This window comes from Suricata suricatta, chromosome 7, assembly GCF_006229205.1.
Source record: "Suricata suricatta isolate VVHF042 chromosome 7, meerkat_22Aug2017_6uvM2_HiC, whole genome shotgun sequence".
NCBI classification, from domain to species: Eukaryota; Metazoa; Chordata; class Mammalia; order Carnivora; family Herpestidae; genus Suricata; species Suricata suricatta.
In genome coordinates this window covers 27748805-27771600 of record NC_043706.1, presented here as the reverse complement: position 1 = coordinate 27771600, position 22796 = coordinate 27748805, and the positions used below count along the sequence as shown (strand labels likewise).

At 38.0% G+C, this 22796-nt stretch overlaps 1 protein-coding gene across 4 annotated transcripts in view; it reads right to left on the bottom strand.

The window, feature by feature from the left end:
- The window catches only part of EXOC2 (exocyst complex component 2), a 264990-nt gene that overhangs the window by 62674 nt on the left and 179520 nt on the right, over positions 1-22796 (bottom strand). For all 4 annotated transcript variants that reach the window (XM_029944254.1, XM_029944253.1, XM_029944256.1 and 1 more), the window contains one exon: positions 7694-7835. In XM_029944254.1, coding sequence (XP_029800114.1) covers positions 7694-7835 — 142 coding nt within the window. The remainder of the gene's footprint in view (positions 1-7693; positions 7836-22796) is intronic.

The window sequence follows — 22796 nt, the reverse complement described above, 5'->3', positions numbered from 1 at the left end:
TATCTTTGTCTCCAAGATGGTGTTATAGGAAGATCCTGACCTAATGTCCTCTCATGGAGACACTGAATCTACACCTACATATGGAGTAATTCCTCCTGAAGAATAACTGAGGGATGACTGAAAAGCTCCTGCACCACAAAGGATAGAGGGACCACATAAGGCGAGAGCAATGAAGACATGGTAACAGGAAACCCACTCCCCCAAACTGCAAATTGCAGTGGGGAGGGATAGCACTAAGGGCTCCCTGGACAGATTTTCCCAAGCTGGGCACAACAAAATAACAGTGGCTTCACAAGAAACTAGACTATAAGTGAAGGAAACCCTAGAGAGTCCACAAAACAGTAGGGAACTGCTACTAAACTCTCTCCAGGTTTGGAGGTGCGAGTGAGACACATTAATGTTCCCCCTCTACCTTGATAACACAGGTAAGAACTGGGTCCTGGTGCTGTAGCTGGCCTGCCTCCTCAACAAATCCTGGGCTTTTAGCTCACATCAGCATCAACCATCCTCCCAAGGTAGAATCTCCACCTAAGACCAACCAGCTCCAGGTGTTCCACCAAGGCAGCCCCAGCCCTTGGCCATGAAATCTCTAACTATCTTGCCAGAATACTCCTTGCTGAGAGTATTATGGGTGTGTCCCAGCTCCAGTGGTCTGGACAGGATGGCCCCAGAGCAGAGTACCATGGGACTTGTCAGCTCTCATCCACTTCAGCTCCAGCTACCCCACTGGGGTATCTCTTGCATGGAGCACCCTGAACTGCTCTGTCCCAACTCCAGCAATCCCACACCAAGGGAGCCTTGGCACAGAACACCCCTGGACCACCAGACCATGTGCATTATTAGCTCCAGCTAGCTAAGTCACCAGGCACACACCATCTATATAGGGGACATTCCTACACTATGGGAAGAGAGTCTAATAGGAAGATCCTGGGCTTACTCATCCTACAGATACAACTAGATAAACACACATTGGTATAAATAAACAGAAAATATGACCAGAAGACTGGCATAACAGACTCTCCACAGGCAAATGTAGAGAAAGGGCCACATTTAATAGGGTAGATAGCAAGGGTGAAAATGGGGTCAGGAGGCAAATGAACCCATCCACGGGCCTGTCCAAAGGAGGGAGGGATGCATGGGTGTGGAGAAGGGATAAGAGTGGACTGCGCTGGGCTTCCCAGGTACAGAGGGCATGTTCTAGGAAGACAAATCTCCATAAAACTTGGCTTTCAAGGCCAGAGTTGCTTGACATATGGAGTTTTGAACAATTTGAGGGGCTTAACACCTGGACCTTTAAAACCTAGCTGTCCATCACCTGAAGAAGGATCAAGAAGATGTGGTATATATATACAATAGAGTATTACATGGCACTGAAAAAGAATGAAATATGGCCATTTGTAGCAAAGTGGATGGACCTCGAGGGTGTCATGCCAAGCAAAACAAGTCAGGCGGAGAAGGACAGATACCACATGTTTGCACTCATAGGTCTAATAGGAGAAACCTAATGGAGGACTAGGGGGAGAGGAAGGGGGAAAGAGAGCAGGGAAGAGCAAGGGACACAGATCAAGGAAGACTACTGAATACTGGAGATGATCCATGGACTGAAAGGGGAGGGGGGGAGGGGGTGATGGTCATGGTGGGGGGCACTTGTGGGGAGAAGCACTGGGTGTTATATGGAAACTAATTTGACAATAAACTATTAAAAAAAAAAGACAAAAAAAAAAGAAATAGTTGTTCAAAATTTAGGGAGTGCATAAAGCTACCATGAGAATTCACAGAAGACAAGAAAATGAGTTGCCAAAAGGCTTATTTTAATTCAATTCAACAAATATGAATATCTATTACATACTACCTAAAAAAAGTCAAGAGAATAATGGAAACTAGATTACATGATTATATTAAAGAATTAGAATAATCACTGCAAAACCATATAGCAAATACTTGAAAGATAAACCTGAAAGAGTGAACTACCGATTTGGTTCAGACTGTATACAAATAAACTACCCATCTTCATTTACTTAACATTTACAGAGCATCTTCTGTTAGTTAGAGACTCTGCTAAATACTGGGAGTGTGGGTATGAAAAAGTCAGCCACTGTGCTAAGGAATCAACACAACAGAACAGCAGCAAGCAGGTGATAACAGTTCCAATGTACAAGAGGGACAGAAAACTGCTTCAGGAGCAGGAGGGATGAGGGAGAACAACCCAACCTGGAGGTGTGCAAGGAGGTAGGAAGGAAAGCTTTCCAGAGAAGGCAGCTCCTAATTATCAGGAAAAAGCAGGAGTAGAGAAGGCTTTCAGAACTGAAACGGCTCTGACTGTCAGTTGCCTAGAAAAGGGGTGTGTGAGAGGTATAGGGAAAGAGCATGAGGGAAGTAACGGATAGCCATAAATGAAATGTAAGCAATGTCTAGCAAGTTTAGGTTTTAGCCTGAGGGAGAATAGGTCACCCTGAAGGTTTTAAGCAGATGAGTGACAGATCTCATTATAGAAAGATGAGTTTTTTAAAAAGGCAGAGGTGAACCTGAAAAAGGCAAGATTGAGTGCTGGTACCAAGAAGAGAACCCTAGAGTATCCTGCAAGAAAAATGAGGAGCAGAACTCAGAAATGGAAATGAGGGGACTTGTAACTAACTGTTTTCTTGAACAAGATGGAGAGGGGAGTCTTGGCTGAGGTCTTCATCACTCCCAGTGAGTGGAGGTCCAGTAGGAGAAAGAACTGATCTGGAGATGATGAGAAAGCAAAGGCGATGGGTTTGCTTTTGGACTTGTTAAGCTAAAGAGGTCTCTGGAATGTTCCAGTGGAAATGTCTACTAGGAAGGTTGACAGAAAGACCTTGAGCTCAGAGTAGAGATTAGACTATAGATGTAGATGCTGGAGGCATCTACCATAATGTAGATGAAATCACTCAGAGATAGTCTGAGGACAGTCTAGCAAGAAGAGAGAAAGATAGAGCCCTGGGGATATTAGCAGTGCTATGCAGAGGAAGAGAAGGCAATCCACAAAGGAAACTGAGGGCTGTGAACTAGTAGTGGAACCAGAGACACCACAGAAAGTCTTAGGAAGGGACTTTGACAATGGAAGTACTACAGAAACATGGAATATGAAGACCATTTGTATCACAGAGGCCCAACTATGTAGCTGACCCTTGAACAATGCAGAGTTTGGGGTGCTGACTCCTACACAACTGAAACTCTACATATACCTCTGATTCTGCAAAAGTAACTAGTTAATTAATTAGTTAAATAATTAGTTAATTACCAATAGGCTACTGTTGACCAGAAGCCCTAACAATAACATAAACAATTAACATACATTTTATATGTTCTGTGTTTTATACACTGTATTCTTACAATAAAGCAAGCTAGAAAAAAGAAAACTGTTATTTAGAAATTAAGGAAGAAGAAATACATTTACAGTGCTGTGCTATAAAAAAAAATCTATGTATGAGTGGAACTGCACAGTTCAAACCTGTGTGTTCAAGGGTCAGCTGTATAGCATCAGAGGTAGCTTCAGTGAGAACAGTCTCTGTTGGGGTGTGGTGTGTAGGCAGACTTCAGGGGATGAGAGATCAAGTGACACAAGAACACAGATAGCCCTAGCATGGAATCTTTGAGGAAAGACAGATAACTTTCTAAAAGCTGGTTGTGAAGAGAAGAGTGATGGGGATTGTGATTTACAATTAGGGTGAACACAGCTGTTGTTTAGTGCTTAACGTCCTAGCCCTACCCCCTGGATTCTCAAGAGATTATAAATAATTTGGTTATTTTAAGATTGTTAAATTTAGAAAATCAATACCACAAGTAGTAAGTGGTAATTATATGCAAATCACTTAGTCAAATGTTATGAGGACACAAATTAACTAAAGCCATCTGCCTGCAAGACACTTAAAAACTCAGGGAGTACATGCCTGTGTCATGTGTCTGTATGTGTTTCCACATGTATGGCCTGCCTATAACAACTCCTTTATTTCTGAATATCTGGGATTGCTAAACTATTTCCACAAAAGTTTGGTATAGCAAGGCTGAGGCTTTTCTTTTCCCATGAGATAATTTACATATGTATACACAAGGGGAGGTGCCCCAAATGAGAAAGGAAAAGTGGCCATCCCTCTCAGCAGTCTTAGACAGAAGGTGAAGGCAGCCCAGCCAAGGGAAAAGCAGGAATCAGGCTGGTCCAAAGCACTTGGCAATTTCTGTCTAGTTCTTCCAAGACTGGGGAGGAATGGCAGGGCAGTGATATTTAGTTCACCAGCAGTGGTCTAGGAACAATAAGGGCAGTGTCTGAGAAGTGCGCACTGTACCCTGAGTAGAAAATAGATTTTACCCAAAAAACGCTTCTGATATCTATCCCTTGGAATTCTAAAACTTTCAGTCACTGCTCCATAAAAATACTTAAATAATTTGAAGTCTGTAAATGAGAAAAGAGTCTCCTCACATCTTTGTTTAAAAATTCCCCCAAAATGGGGGAATAAAAAACAGATACAAAAAAATATATATTATGTATAGTTACTAAAGAGTTATGAGAGGTTAAAGGGTGTAATAGGGGTTCAGAAAAAAAGAGTCCTGTTGGGGTTGATGAAGGAAGACTTCCCAGAAAAAGCACTCCTTTCAGAGATGGGCCCTGAAGCATGCACAGGACAGCCAAGGCAGTGAAGACCGGGCAGTGAAGACACTAGCAGAGGCCACTGTGGGAGCTACAAAGAGGTCACCCAAGTAGTCACTGAACAAACATGTATGTACCAAGCAGTAGTTTAGATACTGGGTACAGAATTCAAGAGGCAAAATTTTGTTTGTAAATTTGCAGATTTGTGATGAATTCTTCTGGTGGGATTTTGCACCTGATTTGAATAATGATACTACATTATCACTCCTCATCTAACTATTCATATGTTTCCCTGCAGAAATCCTTGCTGGGAATGTAACATAATTTATGGCACATGCACTATGTCTTTCTAAAACCCAAAAATATTGAAATTTCAAAATCTGGGCCCAAGAGTTCTGAAAAGGGATTATAGATAAAAAGTTCCAGAGACTATTGACTGATGATCCTGAAAATGATAATTTGTTGTTAAAAGTCATGTGTGTTCAATTAAAGTGGTAATTAACCCACTAACTATGACCTCATGGATTTATCTGTAATAAGTTCAGCCAGTACAAAGGCCAATGCTGGAACCATAACTACAGCATTCTCCCTGGTAAGTAATTATTTTACAAATAAAATAACGAGTTGTTTTCACAGGTTAAATTTAAAACGTCACACCTATTGGCCCATTGGTTATGTCAATTCTTCATGGATATCTGGTATGGTGATATTTAAGAACTGAATGATAAAAGGAAATAGGTTCTATGAAGATAAGGGAGAATTACTGTCTAAAAAGAGGAAAAACAGTCTTGAAGGGGTAAGGTGGAAGGATTTGGAAACAAAAATATATGGGCAACAAAAAGGCTCACTGTGCTAAAGGGCAGCCAGAGAGAAGCCATGGGGTGTACTCATGGGTGACAGGCCAAGCAACCAGGGCACCAGTGATAGGCCTGCCCTGCACTGTTTTACACATTTTACTGTAAGTATAATGGGAAGATACTGCAAGGATTGTAAAATACGAACAGAATCTGAACTAAACTTTAAAAGGATATATTTGGAGGCACCTGGGTGGCTCAGTCAGTTAGGCATCTGACTCTTAATTTCAGCTCAGGTCATAATCTCACAGTACGTGGGTTTGAGCCCCACGTCAGGCTCCACAGTAACAGTACAGAACCTGCTTGGGATTCTATCTCCCTCTCTTCCTACCCCTTCCTCACTCGTGCTCAAGTGTGTGTGCTCTCTCTCTCAACATAAATACACTTTAAAAAAAAGAATTATAAAAGGATATATTTGGAACTGTAATCCAGTTTAGATACAGTAAAGTATGTGTAAGAAAAGTAACAGAGTTTAAGGAAAAAAGAGTAATTACGGTCAGCTGTAGGTAGGACTCATGACTATAATGACTGTGATTTCAGAAAATAAAATACCTGTAGTCAAATAAAATATCTTTTTTTAATGTTTATTTTTGAGAGAGAAAGAGCACAAGCAGGGGAGGGACAGAGAGAGAAAGAGAGACAGAGCCATAGAATCTGAGCCAGGCTCCAGGCTCCGAGCTGTCAGCACAGAGCCAGATGCTGGGCTCAAACTCAAGAGCCAAGGGATCATGACCTAAAATGAAGACAGATGCCCAGATGACTGAGCCACCCAGCTGCCCTAAATATCTTTAATTTAATGATTATGGTTTTCAGTTTTGACTTCTAGCATCACAATATTGTTACCACCTAATATGAGCACCACACAATAAGAATTTAAAGGTTATTTAAAGATTAAACAATTTAATTGTCATCTAAGAACTGCACAACTCAATTAAAAAAAGGGTTTAATGCAATTAGGTAAAAGAATAAAAATTAACAGAAGCCTATTACCAACTCACTATTATATCTACATATCTACATCTAAACAGAATCTATGCCTAATATCAACATGAACATTTCTATGTAAAACTACTTCTAAAAAAAAAAAGGTTAATATGGAGCCTGGTTTTATGTATTTCATACTCCACACAATCCACACATAATCATAACTATTTGATCCATCAAGAAGTTTGATTCAAGCAATTATTTTTAAAATATATATTATGAAGTGATTTAAATGACTTTCACTTGATGTCAGAATACTGGAACTGTGTTAATCATCCTTCTGTGGTTCAATTTTCTTTGCTAAATTACTATAATGATCATACTCCTACACATTTTTCCTTTATCCTTCACCTTTTCAGCATTAACAATTAGGTCATATATAGAAGTTACCAGATTTCATAAATTTTTGGATGATAGTCACAAAGTCATTGTATACAACTGTCACTCATAGTATATCTTTGCAATATGGCCACATCCAGGAAAAAGGTACGTGTTACCAAGATGATTGAATACTATAAGGTATAAAAATTATTTTCTGGAATTTAAAAATAATTTTAAAGCTTAAGTATTAATAATATAAAGTGCACTAATATCCAAACTATCAAAAATGGATTTAAGCTAGTAAAAAGTTAAAATCAAACTAATCCCTCAGTAAATATGAGAAAAAAATGTTTGCACTCATAGGTCTAACAGGAGAATAGAAGAAATCTAACGGAGGACCATGGGGAGGGGAAGCGGGGAAAGAGAGTTGGGGAGAGGGAGGGACGCAAAACCTGAGAGACTATGGAATACTGAAAACAAACCAAGGGTTGGAGGAAGAGGGGGAGGGCGAAAAGAGGTGGTGGTAATGGAGGAGGGCACTTGTGGGGAAGAGCACTGGGTGTTATATGGAAACCAATTTGACAATAAACTATTAAAAAAAAAGAGAAAATGTGAATATAAAAGAAAAGCATTTTAAGAATATAATAATTGAGAGGTGCCTGTGTGGCTAAGTGGTTGACTTTTGATTTCAGCTCAGGTCATGATCTCACAGTTTGTGGGTTTGGGTCCCACATCAGGCTCTACACTGTCATTATGGACCCTGCTCTCTCCCTCTGTCTCTGCCCCTCCTCGGGAATCGTGCTCTCTCTCTCACAATAAATAAACTTAAAAAAAAAAGAATGTACTGATTGATAAAATTGTATCCATATTTATTACTCTAGATGCACGGATTACTTTTAGAGAACTTCAGTAACTTTAAACCATTTACCTGTTGGTGGCAGGCAGTCTTTCCAATCAAAATAGCCTGCATAAATTCCAGGTTCTAAGGAGCCAACGATAGGATCTGCTTTTAACTCAATGTAATTTTCAAAGAGCCTTTGGTCTAATTCTTTCAATGAGGCCATGCTAACCTATAAACACATTAATAAAGAAAAACTGTGAGTTGTCTATTTGAACATTAAGGAAAAAATAAACTAATATAAATACTTCAGTATATTTTAAAAATACATATATTTTCCTACAAAAATCTTAATGTTTAATTATTTTCAGTAACAAAGACCACAGGTATTTAATCCCCACGTATGGACTATACACAGAGAGTTCAGCCTACATGATCTGCAAGTTCTAGTGGGAATAGAACAGGGTAAGGAAGGTAGCCTTAGTCCTGCGAGTCAGTGCCTGGTCTCACTGGCACTCAAGAAGCCAAGGAGTTGTGGAGTAGGTAGGCAGAGTCCTAAAATTGAGAGTAAAGTGTCTGTGGGCCCAGGGGCCTCTGCAGTAGACTATTGGTGACCTGTCTGCTTCTACACCACATAGTCCAGCAACTATCAAGAGGAATATCTGTCAAGAAGTGAAACTCAGATGTAGAAAAGACTAGCAGCAACTTGAACTAAGAAAAATAATGAAAACCTTTAAGGAGATTAATGTACAATACAACACAAGAGTTCATGGAGATAATGCACATGATTTCGAAAAAGCTAACAACTGAGTAGATTAACTGGAACAACCAATGGTCACTACGGAGGCTGAAATTAAAGACTGAATTTTAAAATGTAAAGGGGTGAAAATTATGAAGGAAGAGACTTAGAAGATAGATCCAAGAACTCTTCTATGCAAAGAAACAGAAACTCAAGTAGAATAATATGAGCAGTCATGGAAAAGATAATAAGTAAACAAGTAATAGTGGGGAGAAATTAAGAAGGCAGAATAGTAAGAGGGCCCTGGGCTTGTCTTGGCCCTCGAACACAGCTAGAACAACATCAAATCATTTTCAACAACTAGGAAATCAATCTGAGAATTAATAGGACAATCTGCCTAATTTGAGGGACAAAACAGGGCAAGGTTGGAGAGACGAACTGGGGGAGAGAAGAGCTGCAGTGATGCAGAGAGGAGGGAGAGGAATGAAGAGGGAGGGGAAGAGCACAGTGTGTCATCTTTGCTCAACAAAGTACTCCCCATGAAGGCAGCTAGAGAGAAAGGGCAAATACATGCACAGGGGACTGCACAAGAAAACTGTTCCCCAATACCAATAGCAGAGAAAAAAGGAGAGAGAGTTTCAATACCACAAGTTTTTTATAAACAGTGAAGCACAGAGTCTGAAGTTTTAGAGGTCAGCGGCTAGCAGGGCGAAGCCCCAGGAGCAGGCAGCACAGTCTGAGATCCCCTGGGTGGCACAGGGAGAAGCACTTTCTCTGCTTAGAGAGCATTTGGTAGAGGTGATAAGGCCTCTGTGAGGCAAAAGACCTGGCAGGCACCATCAAACTTTTACATTCACCCATATAAGAACAAAGATGCTGGCTGAGGGCAGCAAACCCTGGCACCAGCTGTGTGTTCCAATTTACCATAGGGTCTGAGCTGCTGCTGCTGCTGTACAGATATATGACCATCATGATCATTTCCTGGTCTCAGTGTGGGAGACCCTTCCCCAGAGGATCATTGTGGGTCCAAACCTCAGGGTCTTAAGTGCGGTGTTTTGAAACAGCCATGTCTGAGGTAAAGTTCTGGAAGGAGGCACCAACTGGTAGGTGAACAACTCTGGGTTAGGTGGGGAGCTGACAGAAGCAGGAAACATAAGAGAAGTCACCCTTTGTCAGTGAGAATAGGAATTTCCTGCTGTGGAGACAAGAAAACTGGCAGAGCCATTTTTACCATTAGCCCAACAGGGACAGACTTCAGTGAGCTAAACAGCACCGCTAGAGGGAGAATGGAGCCATTACACCAAAGCTACTCTCCCAGGCCTTCCAGGCACAACTCCTCAACAGCAAGCTGACCTGAGAATCAGAGTGGCAGTACCCTCCTCCCCAAGAGGACCAGCACAAATTCCTTCCATGTGCTCAGTTGACTGTATATAGAGTGCTGCAAAATTTCACTGCTAGGAGAAACTGGATCTAGATTCATTTGGGTTCCTTTTTGTTTGTTTGTTGCTTATGTTTTTCCTCTGTTGTTTTCTTTTGTTTCTTGGATACAGAAAGAGAAAATTTATTTTATTTTCTATATTCAATTTATTTCAAATTTCCATTTTTTAAATTTTAATGTCTTTTCCTTTTTCCTTTTTTAAATCTTTTAAATGTTTATTTATTTTTGAAAGAGAGAGAGTACAAGTGGGAGAGGGGCAGAGAAAGATGGAGACACAGAACTGGTAGCAGGCCCAGGCTCTGAGCTGTCAGCACAGAGTCTGATACTGGGCTTGAACTCAAGCGCTGTAAGATCACAACCTGAACTGAAGTAGGATGTTTAACAGACTGAGCCACCCAGGCACCTAGTTTTCCACTTTTTTCTTATACCTATATACTATCAAGCTTCTCTTAACAAGCAGACCAAAACACACCTAAGATCTGGTTTCCTTTATTTGATTTCTTAAAGATGTTTAAATTTTTATTTCATTCTATTATTATTATTATCACTACTGTTGTTGTTGTTGTTGTTGTTGTTGTTGTTGTTGTTGTTGTTTTCTTCCTCCAAAATGACAAGACAGAGGAATTCACCTCAAATGAAAGAACAGGACAAATGACAGCCAGGGATTTTATCAATTCAGATATAAGTAAAATGTTTAAACTAAAATTTAAAATCACAATTATGGAGTGCCTGGGTGGCTCAATCAATTAAGTGTCTGATTCTTGGTTTTGGCTCAGGTCATGATCTCATAGTTTGTGAGTTTAAGCCCTGTGTCAGGCTATGTGCTGCTAGTGCAAAGCCTGCTTGGGATTCTCTCCCTCTGGCCCTCCCCGCATAGCACTCATTCTCTCTCTCTCTCTCCAAATAAAAACATGATTCTAAGAATACTAGCTAGACTTGAAAAAAGCATAGAAGACCCCAGAGAATCCCTTTCTGCAGAAATATAAGAACTAAAATCTAGTCAAGCCAAAATTAAAAATGCATTCACCCAGATGTAAACCCAAAAGGAGGCCATAAAAGCAAGACTGGACAAGGCAAAGGAGCGAATTAGTGATACAGAACACAAAATTATGGAAAAGAGTGAAGCTAAAAAGAGGAGGGAAACAAAGGTCAGCGATCACAAAGGCAGGCTTAGGAACTCAGTGATTTATTAAAACCCATTAACATTCATATCATAGGAGTCTCAGAAGATGAAGAGAGAGAAAATGGAGCAGAAGGTTTATGTGAGCAAATTATAGCTAAAAACTTCCCTAATTTGGGGAAGGACCAAGACATCAAAATCCAAGAAAGACAGAGACCTCCCAATAAATTCAACAAAAGCTGGGGCACCTTGGTGGCTCAGTCGATTAAGCTTCTGATTTTGGCTCAGATCATGATCTCACAGTTCATGGTCTCAAGCCCCACATCAGGCTCAGCACTGACAGGTTGGAGCCTGCTTGGGATTCTCTGTCTCCCCCTCTTCCTCTGCCCTTCCTCCACTTACACCAACTTTCTCTCTAAAAATAAATAAACATTTAAAAGAAGCTCAACAAAAGCCAGTCATCATCAAGGCATATTATAGTCAAATTCACAAAATAGAGAGAGAAAGAAAGAAAATTCACAAAATAGAGAAGGAAAGAATCATGAAAGCAACAAGAGAAAAAAAAGTCCTTAACCTACAAAGGAAGACAGATCAGGTTGTAGCAGACCTGTCCCCAGAAATCTGGCAGGCCAGAAAGAAATGGCAGGATATATTCAATATGCTGTATTGAAAAAATATGCAGTGAGAAATTCTTAATCCAGCAAGGCTGTCATTCAGAATAGAAGGAGAGATAAATAGTTTCCCAGACAAACAAACACTAAACCAGCCCTGTAGGAAGTTTTAAGGGGGACTCTTTGAGTGGAAAAAAAAAAAATAAAAGACCAAAAGCAACAAATATTAGAAAGGACCAAAGAGGATCACTAGAAACATCAACTATACAGGCAACACAATGGCACTAAATTCAGTCTTTCAATAATCACTATGAATGTAAATAGCCTGTATTTACATAGGGTAACAGAATAGATTAAAAAAAAAAAACCAAGATCCACCTATATACTGCCTATAAGGGACTCATTTTAGACCTAAAGACACCTGCAGATTGAAAGTGAAGGGATGGAAAACCATCTATCATGCTAATGGACATCAAAAGAAAACAGACACACTTATATCAGACAAACCAGATTTTAAAACAAAGACTATAACCAGGGATGAAGAAGGGCATTATTTCATAATTAAGGAGTCTATCCATAAAGAAGAGCTAACAAGCACAACAGTTTATGTCTCTAACATGGGAGAACCAAAACATATAAATCAATTAATAACAAACATAAAGAAACTTATTGATAATAATACAACAATAATAGGTGACTTTAACACCCGAATTACAGCAACGGGCAGATTATCTGAGCAGAAAATCAAGAAGGAACCAATGGATTTGAATAACACACTGGACCCAATGGACTTAACAGATATATATAGAACTTTCATCCTATAGCATCAGAATACACATTCTTTTTCAGTGCACATGGGAAATTCTCCAGAATAGACCACATACAGGGAAAGCCCTCACATACATGGAGGTTAAAGAACAACCTACTAAAGAATGAATAGATTAACCAGGAAATTAAAGACGAAATAAAAAAATATATGGAAGCAAATGCAAATGAAAACATGACAGTCCAAAACCTTTGGGATGCAGGAAAGGCAGTCCTAAAAGGAAAAGTACGTTTCAATTCAGGCCTATCTCAAGAAGCAGGAAAGGTCACAATTACATGATCTAAACTTACATCTAAAGGAGCTATAAAAGGAACAGCAAATAAAACCTAAAGCCAGCAGAAGACAGGAAATAATAAAGATTGGAGCAGAAATAAATGATATAGAAATAAACAAACAGTATAACAGATCAACAAAACTAAGAGCTAGTTTGCTAAAAGAATTAACAAAATTGATAACCCTGTAGCCAGACATATTAAAAAGAAAACAGAAAGGACCCAAGAAGATAAAAAGCATGAGTGAAAGACGAGAGATCACAATGAACACCATAGCCATAAAAAAATTATAAGAGAATAGCATGAAAAATTATATGTCGACAAATTGGGCAATTTGGCAGAAATGGACAAATTCCTAGAAACATACAAATATGCCAACTGAAACAGGAATAAATAGAAAATTTGAACAGACCCATAACTAGCAAAGAAATTGAACCGGTTATCAAAAATCTCCCAGCAAACAAGAGTCCTGAGCCAGATGGCTTCCCAGGGGAATTCTACCAGACATCCAAAGAAGAATTAATATCTATTCTCCTCAAACTATCCCCGAAAAACATAAATAGAAGGAAAACTTCGAAGCTCATTCTACAAAGCCAAAATAACCTGGATTCTAAAATCAAAGACTCCATTTAAAAGGAGAACTTAGGCCACTATCCCTGAGGAAGATGGATGTAGAAATTCTCAGCAAGATACTAACAAATCGAATTCAACAGTACATTAAAAGAATTAACCAGGATCAAGTATGATTCATTCCTGGGATGCAGTCATTCCATGACTGGCTCAGTATTCACAAATCAATCAACATGATGGATCACATTAATAAAAGAAGGAAGAACCATATGGTTCTGTCAATAGATGCAGAAAAAGCATTTGATAAAATACGCCATCCTTTCTTAATAAAAACCCTCAAGAAAGTGGGGTTAGAAGGAACATATCTTAACATAAAGGCCATGTATGAAAGACCCTCAGTTAATATCATCCTCAATGGGTAACAACTGAGAGCCGTCACCCTTCAGTGAGGAAAAAGATAAGGATGTCCACTGTCACCATTACTATATAACATAGTAACAGAAGTCTCAGCCTGAACAATCAGACAAGAAAAAGAAATACAAGGCATCCAAGTCTACAAGGAAGAAATCAAACTTCCACTATTTATAGATGACATAACAGTATATGTAGAAAACCTGAAAGACTCCACCAAAAAACTGTTAGACCTAACACATAAAATTCAGCAAAGTCACAGGATATAAAATTAACGTACAGAAATCTGTTGCATTCTATATACCAATTACAAAGAAGCAGAAAAAGAAATCAAGGAATCGATCTCATATACAAGATATCTAGGAAAAACAAACTAAAGAGGTAAAAGATTGTACTCTGAAAACTATAGAAGACATGAAAGAAATTGAAGAGGACATAAAAAATGGAAAAGCATTCCATGCTCATGGATTGGAAGATCAAACACTGTTGAAATGAATATATTAGCCAAAGCAATTTACATATTTAATGTAACCCCTATCAAAATACCACCAGCATTCTTTACAGAGCCATATCAAACAATCCTAAAATTTGCATGGACCCACAAAAGACCCTGAATAGCCAGAGCAATCCTGAAAAAGAAAAACAAAACTGGAGACATCTGATTCCAGATTTCAAGCTATATTACCAAGCTGCAGTCATCAAGAGAGTATGGTACTGGCACAAAAACAGACACACAGATCAATGGAACAGAACAGAAAACCCAGAATGGTTTTATGAAACCGTGGTTTTATGAAACAGCTTTATGATCAATTCATCTTCAACAAAGCAGGAAAGAATAACCAAAGGAAAAAAGTCTCTTCAACAAATGGTTTGGGGAAAATAGAATGGTAAAGAAGAATGAAACTGAAGTACTTTCTTACACCATTCTCAAAAATAAATTCAAAATGGATGAAGGTCCTAAATGTGAAACAAGAAACCATCAAAACCCTAGAGAGGAACATAGGCAGTAACCTCTTTGACATCGGCTGCAGCAACTTCTTACTAGACAAATCTCCCGAGAGAAGGAAAACAAAAGCAAAAATTAAGTACTGGGCTTCATTAAATAAATAAATAAATAAATAAATAAATAAATAATAAACAAAAAGCTTCTGCATAGTGAAGGAAATAAAAAACAAAACTAAAAGGCAACAGACAGAATGGGAGAAGATATTTACAAAAGACATATCAGATAAGGGTTATTATCCAAAATCTATAAAGAACTTACCAAACTCAACACCCAAAAAACGAATAACCCAGTTAAGAAATGGGCAAAGGTCATGAATAGACACTTTCTGAAGAAGACATCCAGATGGCTAACAGACACATAAAAGATGCTCAACATCACTCATCATCAGGGAAATCTCAAAACCACAATGACATACCACCTTACACCTGTCAGAATGGCTTAAAATTAACAACACAAGAAACAACAGGTGTTGGTGAGGATGTGGGAGAAAGGGGAACCCTCTTGCATTGTTAGTAGGAATGCAAAATGGTACAGCCACTCTGGAGAACAATATGGAGGTAATTAAAAAAACTAAAAATAGAACTACCCTACAATCAAAACAATTGCAGTTTTAGTATCTATCCAAATGATTCAAAAATATACATTCCAAGGAGGTATCAACATGCTGATGTTTACAGCAGCAATATCAACAATAGCTAAACTACAGAGAGAGTGCATATGTCCATCAACGAATGAATGGATAAAGAAGATGTGGTATATACAAGCAATGGAATATTACTTGGACATCAAATGAATGAAATCTTGCCATTTGCAACAATGTGGATGGAGTTAGAATGTATTATGCTAAGTGAAATAGGTCAATCAGAAAAAAGACAAATACCATATGATTTCACTCATATGTGGAATTTAAGAAATAAAACAGATGAAGAGAACAAATGAAAAATGCACAAGAGACTATTAATGATAGAGAACAAACGGTGAGTTGATGGAGGGATGTACGTGGGAGATGGGAAGGATGGATGATGGGAATTAAGGAAGGCGCTTGTTGTGATGAACACTGGGTATTGTATGTAAGTGATGAATCACTGAATTGTACTCCTGAAACCAACATTGCACTATATCTTAAATATCTAAAATTCAAATTAAAAAAAACCCATTAGAATAAAATATGTAGATCTACAGACTGACTTTGCAATTTGAATAGGTTTGCTGGGTTCCAAGCTAGACATATGAGACACTGCAAAAAATATTTAAGTGCCTAATTCCTAAATATTTAAAAGAGAAAGAGAAAAATTTTAAGGTTCCAGCTCAAAAAAATAAATTACTGGGGCGCCGGGGTGGCTCAGTCAGTTGAGTGTCCGGCTTTGGCTCAGGTCATAATTTCATGGTTGTCAGGCTCTGTACTGATATCTAGCTCAGACCCTGGAGCCTGTCTTCAGATACTGTGTCTCCCTCTCTCTCTGACCCTCCCTTGCTCATGCTGTCTTTCTCTCTCTCAAAAACAAATTAAAAACATTTAAAAATTTTAAAAAATAAATTACTTAAAAAGAATAATCAGTTTGACATCAGATTTCTCAGATGCAACACTGGAACTTAAAGTCACTGGAATAATATCCACAGGAATAAAAGGAATTCAACCCAGGAATACTATATTGAACCAAGATGTCATTCATTAACAGAGTCCAAGAAACATATTTTTGGCTATGCAGGGATTCAATGAATATATATCACTCATACACTTGAGAAAGGATTGACACCTAATAGTAAATATATCAGACTAAGAAGGATGAACAATTGAGGATAACAGTGGCAGGCAATGAACTTTGAGTTCCCTTCTAGCCTCCCTCATCCCTCTTTTTCTAATAGTTAGAAACATAAACCTACATGATGATCAGAGATACTCTAGACATATGAAATACAATGCTAAAACCTGAAAGAGAGGAGGTATCCAAAAAGGAAATGCTAATAACAATCTAGAATGACAATGAAAATACAACATATCAAATCTATGTGACAGAAATACAGCAGTGGGTTTATAACTAAAAATGCATCAATTAGGAAAAAAAAAAAAGCTTCATAGGAAGAGAAGGTTAAAATTAATGCTTTAGGGGCACCTGGGTGGCTCAGTCGGTTCAGTGTCCGACTTTGGCCTAGGTCATGATCTCATGGTTCATGGGTTCAAGCCCCGCATCAGGTTCTGTGCTGACAGCTCAAAGCCTGGAGCCGGTTTCAGATTCTGTGTCTCCCCCTCTCTCTACCCTTCCCCCACTCATGCTCTGTCTCTGTCTCAAAAATAAACTATATAAAAAAATAAAATTAATAAAAATAATGCTTTAATTCTCTCTTTCAAATAGCTAGAAAAAGAGAAAATTAAACTCATAGAAAGTACAAGGAAAAATTTAAAATATCTATTAAATTTTTTAAAAGATTATTATTAGAGAAAAAAACCAATGCCAAAACACTGCTATAAAATGCCAAAAGTGGGTTCTTTAAATGATTATTATAGAGGCACCTGGGTGGCTCAGTTGGTTGAGGTCTGGCTTTGGCTCAGGTCATGATCTCATGTTCATGGGTTCAAGCCCCGTGTCAGGCTCTGTGCTGACAGCAAGCTCAGAGCCTGGAGCGTGTCTTCAGATTCTGTGTGTGTGTGTGTCTCTCTCTCTCTTACCCTCCCCTGCTCACACTGTCTCTCTCTCAAAAATAAATAAAACATTAAAAAATTTAAAAAAAATGATTATAGTGTTTATGTTAGTAAGTATGACAACTTAGATGAATTTGAAAAATTGAAAAACAGACCTTTCTAAAATTGGCACATATAGTCCTATATGTATTAAAACTGAGCCCATTCTTTAAAATGCTTTTCACATAAGCATATAAGGAAGAAATTTCATACACGAACTTTTTTTATAGAATACAGCCTGAGAATATTTCCTACTTTGTTTAATGAAACAAGCAAAACCTGATACCAAAGCTGATGAGGATACCCCAAGAAAAGAAAATTACAAGCCAATAGCCCTCATGAACAAAGTCATAAATGTCCTAACAAACTACTGGCAAACTGAATCTACAAATAAATAAAAAAGAAGTAGAATTCTCCCAATAGATGACAAAAACGGACTTGTTAATGTCCCTTCTCATCATTTAACTCAAAATTGTACCAGAGACCCAGTTCATGCAATATAGTAAGAAAAATTATCAGGAAATAAATAAAACTGTTTTTTCAAGAAATACTCTAGTATAGATCTGTAAAATAACATAATATTAACACTATGTAATACTTAATAAATAAAAAATACATCAGGGGCATCTAGGTGGCTCAGTTGGTTGATCCCAGGGTTTTGGGATAGAGCCCTGCATCAGGCTCCACACTAAGCATGGAGCTTGCTTAAGATTCTATCTCTCTGCCCCTCTCCTCTGCTCATGTTCCCTCTCTTGCTCTCTTAAATTAGATTAATTAAATTTAAAAAAAAAAAAAGAATAGATCACAGACCTGAATATAACAGCTAAAACTACAAAACTTCTGGGAAAAAATGTTCAGTACACTTGAGTGTAAAGATTTTGACAGGATATAAAAGGCATTAAACATTTTTTAAATGACAAATTGGATCTCATGTAAATTAAACATTTTCCTCAGAAGATAGCATTATGAAAACAAAACAGCAAACTGTAGAGAGAAAAAAATATTTATCTATATATATCTGACAAAGAACTTATATACAGATTTCTAAAAATCACTCATAAAAAGGTGAACAATCCAACTAGATCATAGGCAAATAAATTGAAGAGGCACTTCAAAAGAAGGTATCTGAATAAGAATACTTGAATGTATAAGAAAAAGTGATTAATAATATTATTTACCAGAGAAGGCTTAAGAAAGCAATAGAATTAGCTAAAATTAAAAAAAAAAGAATGATAACATTAAATGTTTGTAAGGATAACATGGACCAAAAGGAATACCCATATAATGCTATAAAATGAGCAATAAAATGAGACACCCACTCTGGAAAACTATTTAGAATTTCAACCCATGACCAGCAATTCCACATGTAGGTTTATATCCAAGATGAAAGAGTACAAATGTCCACAAAAGACTTTTCACACCAATGTTCACAGCAACTTTATTCATAAAATCCTCGAACTGGAAATAATATCTGTTATAATGAGATGGTTAAACAAAACTGAGTTTCTTAGCCAGAAAAGAAAATAAATTACTTATAGATGCAACAATTTGGATGAATCTAAAACATTTTTATGCTGGAGCAAAAGCATCTAGACATAAAAGATTACATGGAAGTTAAAGAACAGGCAAAATTAATGTATGCCAACAGAAATCTAAACAGTGGTGAGAGGCGTTCCTACTGACTGAAATGGGGCATGAGGAAAATATATCTTGATGTAGACAGTAGATACTTGGGTAGAGATATATATATATATATATATATATATATATATAGAGAGAGAGAGAGAGAGAGAGAGAGAGAGAGAGAGAGATAGATATAGATAGATAGATAGATAGATACACTTACCTATCATTGGAAACTTAATTTTGTGTGTTTTACTGTATATACTTTATACTTCAATTTTTAAAAATGGTTCAAAATAAATGAATGGGCAAATAGATAATGAAACAAAGAGAAAGTGGAGTACCAATATTAATGTGTGAGAAAACAGAATTGAGGTCAGGAGTACCAAATTTATGTTGTGAGAATTGAAAAAGATAATTTATGAAACATATGTAGCACATTTAAAGCACGTCATAAATGTTCTCAGCTATTATTATTATTAATTTCTTTATTTCAACATGCTCAATTTTCACTAAAGCCCTGTTTACATGAACTGATGAACACAGGTGTTAACTAAGTTTGCTTGACCCTACTTTGCAATGATAAGGTCTACCCATCATTTAGGCACTATCTAATAGTGATAAATAAAAATTAGATGAAAAATAAATTGTCTTATGGAAATCACCATCTAATAGGGAAGAAAGGCAAGAAAACATTGCTAAAACATTAAAAAAACATGGCTATTAGGGCAGAGAGGGAGTGGTTATGAGGCACTTCTAAGAGCTGAGAAAGGCTTTCTTAAGAAAAAAAGGGTACTAATTCAGTAATTATGCAATTAGAAATAGACGTGCTCACTAAATTCTTAACATATTAGAACTGGGGAGCACCTTTTAAAGTACTTCAATAAGTTGGTAATAACTTACAGAAATACAGAATACACCAGGAGGTAGCATTTCCAATGTACAGGCAAATAATACTTGGGACAATCTACCACTACATTCTCTTAAGCAGCAATATGCACACTGAAATATATTCTTAGAGCATACAGTCTGACCTGTGCTGTGTGCATATATGCACATCAGACAGGTGCTGGAAAACAAACACCAAAATGTATCTCTCATTTCCTCAATTTCTACATAGTTGTCTTCAACTTACTCAAAATAGTTTTTAAAAATCATTAATTAATTTTAATGTTTCCAATTTAAATTTTCTAGTTTACTCTTTTAAAAACTTTTTGCTGGTTAAGTTGGTGGAGAAGTAGGGAGACTGGGATTTCCCTTGTCCCTTAAACAGAGCTGTACTGAGGTCAGGTCACTTCAAACACCCAGAAAATCAATCTGTGGAGTGACAGAAAAATCTCCACAGATAAAGAAAGACAGCTTGGCAGGACAGAAGTGTGTGTATGTGAATTGAGGGAGATGATATGGTAGTGTAGGTATAGAGGGGAGAGAAACCCTTCTGTGGAGAAACAAAAGGGACAGAAAGACAGGGTGGAATTATGGTATTGTGCTTATACAAGAGAAAAACCTCACCAGACCATGGACAGGAGCACAAGAAAAATGGAGAGTGCCAGTTTCTATTTTGCAAACAGCTTCAGGACCTGAAGACTGGAGTTTTCAAGAGTGCCCAACTTTCACTGGCTATGTGTACACATCTGGGGGAGTGGGGAATCAGCCCTAAAGTGTGGTGGCAATCTTAGGTATACACTGGGAGAGACCAGTCCCCTTCCTCCAGTACTGTGGGAAGAGGCATTATTGCCTCCCCAAGGATGAAAGACCCTGCAGGTGCCAAAGGCCTTTTATTAGCTGGGCTAAGTGGTGCTACACCAGGACAGAATTCACCTGCAGGGCCCCTTAAGCCATCAGGTTTTGAATCCCAGCCAAATGGTTAGGAGGCATGGGAGACTGTGGAGCAGGCCAAGCTGACTGCCTGCTACTCTCTGAGGGATGCTTGAACAGCATGCTTTGAGATATCCAGTCTATGGAGGAGATACTGGATGTCGCTATTTTTCTCCCCATCACCAAGATGGTGGGGCTTCAGGGACCCCCAGCAGAGGTGGAACCTGCTTACACTAAACCCCACCCCTCCATGCCTAACAAGTGCTTATCTACTGGAGGGAGACTTTCTCTTTTCTTTTTCTTTCTACCCTCTTCTTTTTCTCCTTTGGAATCAGGCTCATAGTTTTTGATTTGAGTTTTGGTCAATTCTTTATACACACACACACACACACACACACACACATTTTTTTCCTTTCTTTGTTGTGCTTGTTTGCTTAATTAGGCAATTTTACTTTATTTTTTTTTTACACCTTTCCTGTATCTCCTCTCCTTCTTTATTTTCCTTTCTCTTTCTCTGGATTAATCACTGGGCTTGAAAAAAGCATAGAAGCTGTCAGAGAAGATATTGATACAAAGACCAGGAACCTTCAAAATAGCTGTGACAAGTTAGAAAAGGCTATAAATGAGATGAATAATGAGATGGAGGCTGACAATGCATGGACTGAAGAAGCAGAGAGGAGAATAGGTGAATTAGAAGACACAGTTATAGCAAAGGAAGACGCCGAGAGGAAGAGAGAGAAATTGATACAGGAGTACAAAAGGAGAATCAGAGACCTGAGTGATACAATCAAACTGAATAATATCCTTATCATAGGAGTTCCTGAAGAGGAAGACAAAGACAGAGTGGTGAAGGAATGCTAGACCAAATTATACATGAAAATTTCCCCAATCTAGAGAAAGAGAAAGACATTGAAATTCAAGAGACATACTGAACTCCACTAAGACGCAATGTAAACTGACCTTCAGCACAACATATCATAGTGAAACTGGCAAGATAGAAAGATAAAGAGAGAATTCTGAAAAGCAGCTAGGGATAAAAGGCCTTATAGACAAAAGGAAATCTATCAGGGAGGTTACAGACCTATCTACTGAAACCTGGCAGGCCAGAAAGGAATGTCAGGAAATCTTCAATGTGATGAACAGAAAGAATATGCAGCCAAAAATTCTTTATCCAGCAAGACTTCATTCAAAATAGAAGTAGAGATAAAGTTTTTCCCAAATAAACAAAAGTTGAGAGAATTCATCACCACCAAACCAGTCCTACAAGAAATCCTAAGAGGGTGTCTATGAGGGAAATGTAGCAAGGAATATAAGGTACCAGAGACATCACTACAAACATGCACTCTACAGGGAACACAATGAATCGAAACCCACATTTTTCAATAATAACACTGAACATCAATGGACTGAATGCCCCAATCAAACAACACACGGTAGCAGAATGGATCAAAACCCAAAATCCATCTATTTCCTGTCCACAAGAGGCTCACCTTAGACCTGAAGATACCTCCAGATTGAAAGTAAGGGAATGGAGAAATATCTACCATGCAACTGGAAGACAAAAGAAAGTCGGAGTAGCCATACTTATATCAGACAAACTGGACTTTAAAGTAAAGGCAGTAACAAAAGATGAAGAAGGACATTACTTAATAAATTAGAGGGTCTCTCCATCAGGAAGAGCTAACAATTATAAACATCATGCACCAAATTTGGGCGCTCCCAAATACATAAAACAGCTAATCACAAACAGAAGCAATCTTATTGATAAGAATGTGTTAATTGCAGGGGACTTTAATATCCCACTTATAACAATCAATAGGTGAACCAGACAAAAAAACACTAAAGAAATAATGGACCTGCATGGAACACTAGAACAGATAGAATTAATAGATATATTTTGAACTCTGCATCCTGAAGCCAGGGAATTCACTTTCTTCTCGAGTGCACATGGCACATACTCCAAGATAGATCACATACTGGGTCATAAAACAGCCCTCCATAAATACAAAAGAATTGAGAGCATACCATGCACACTTTCAGATCACAATGATATGAAAGTTGAAATCAACCACAGGAAGA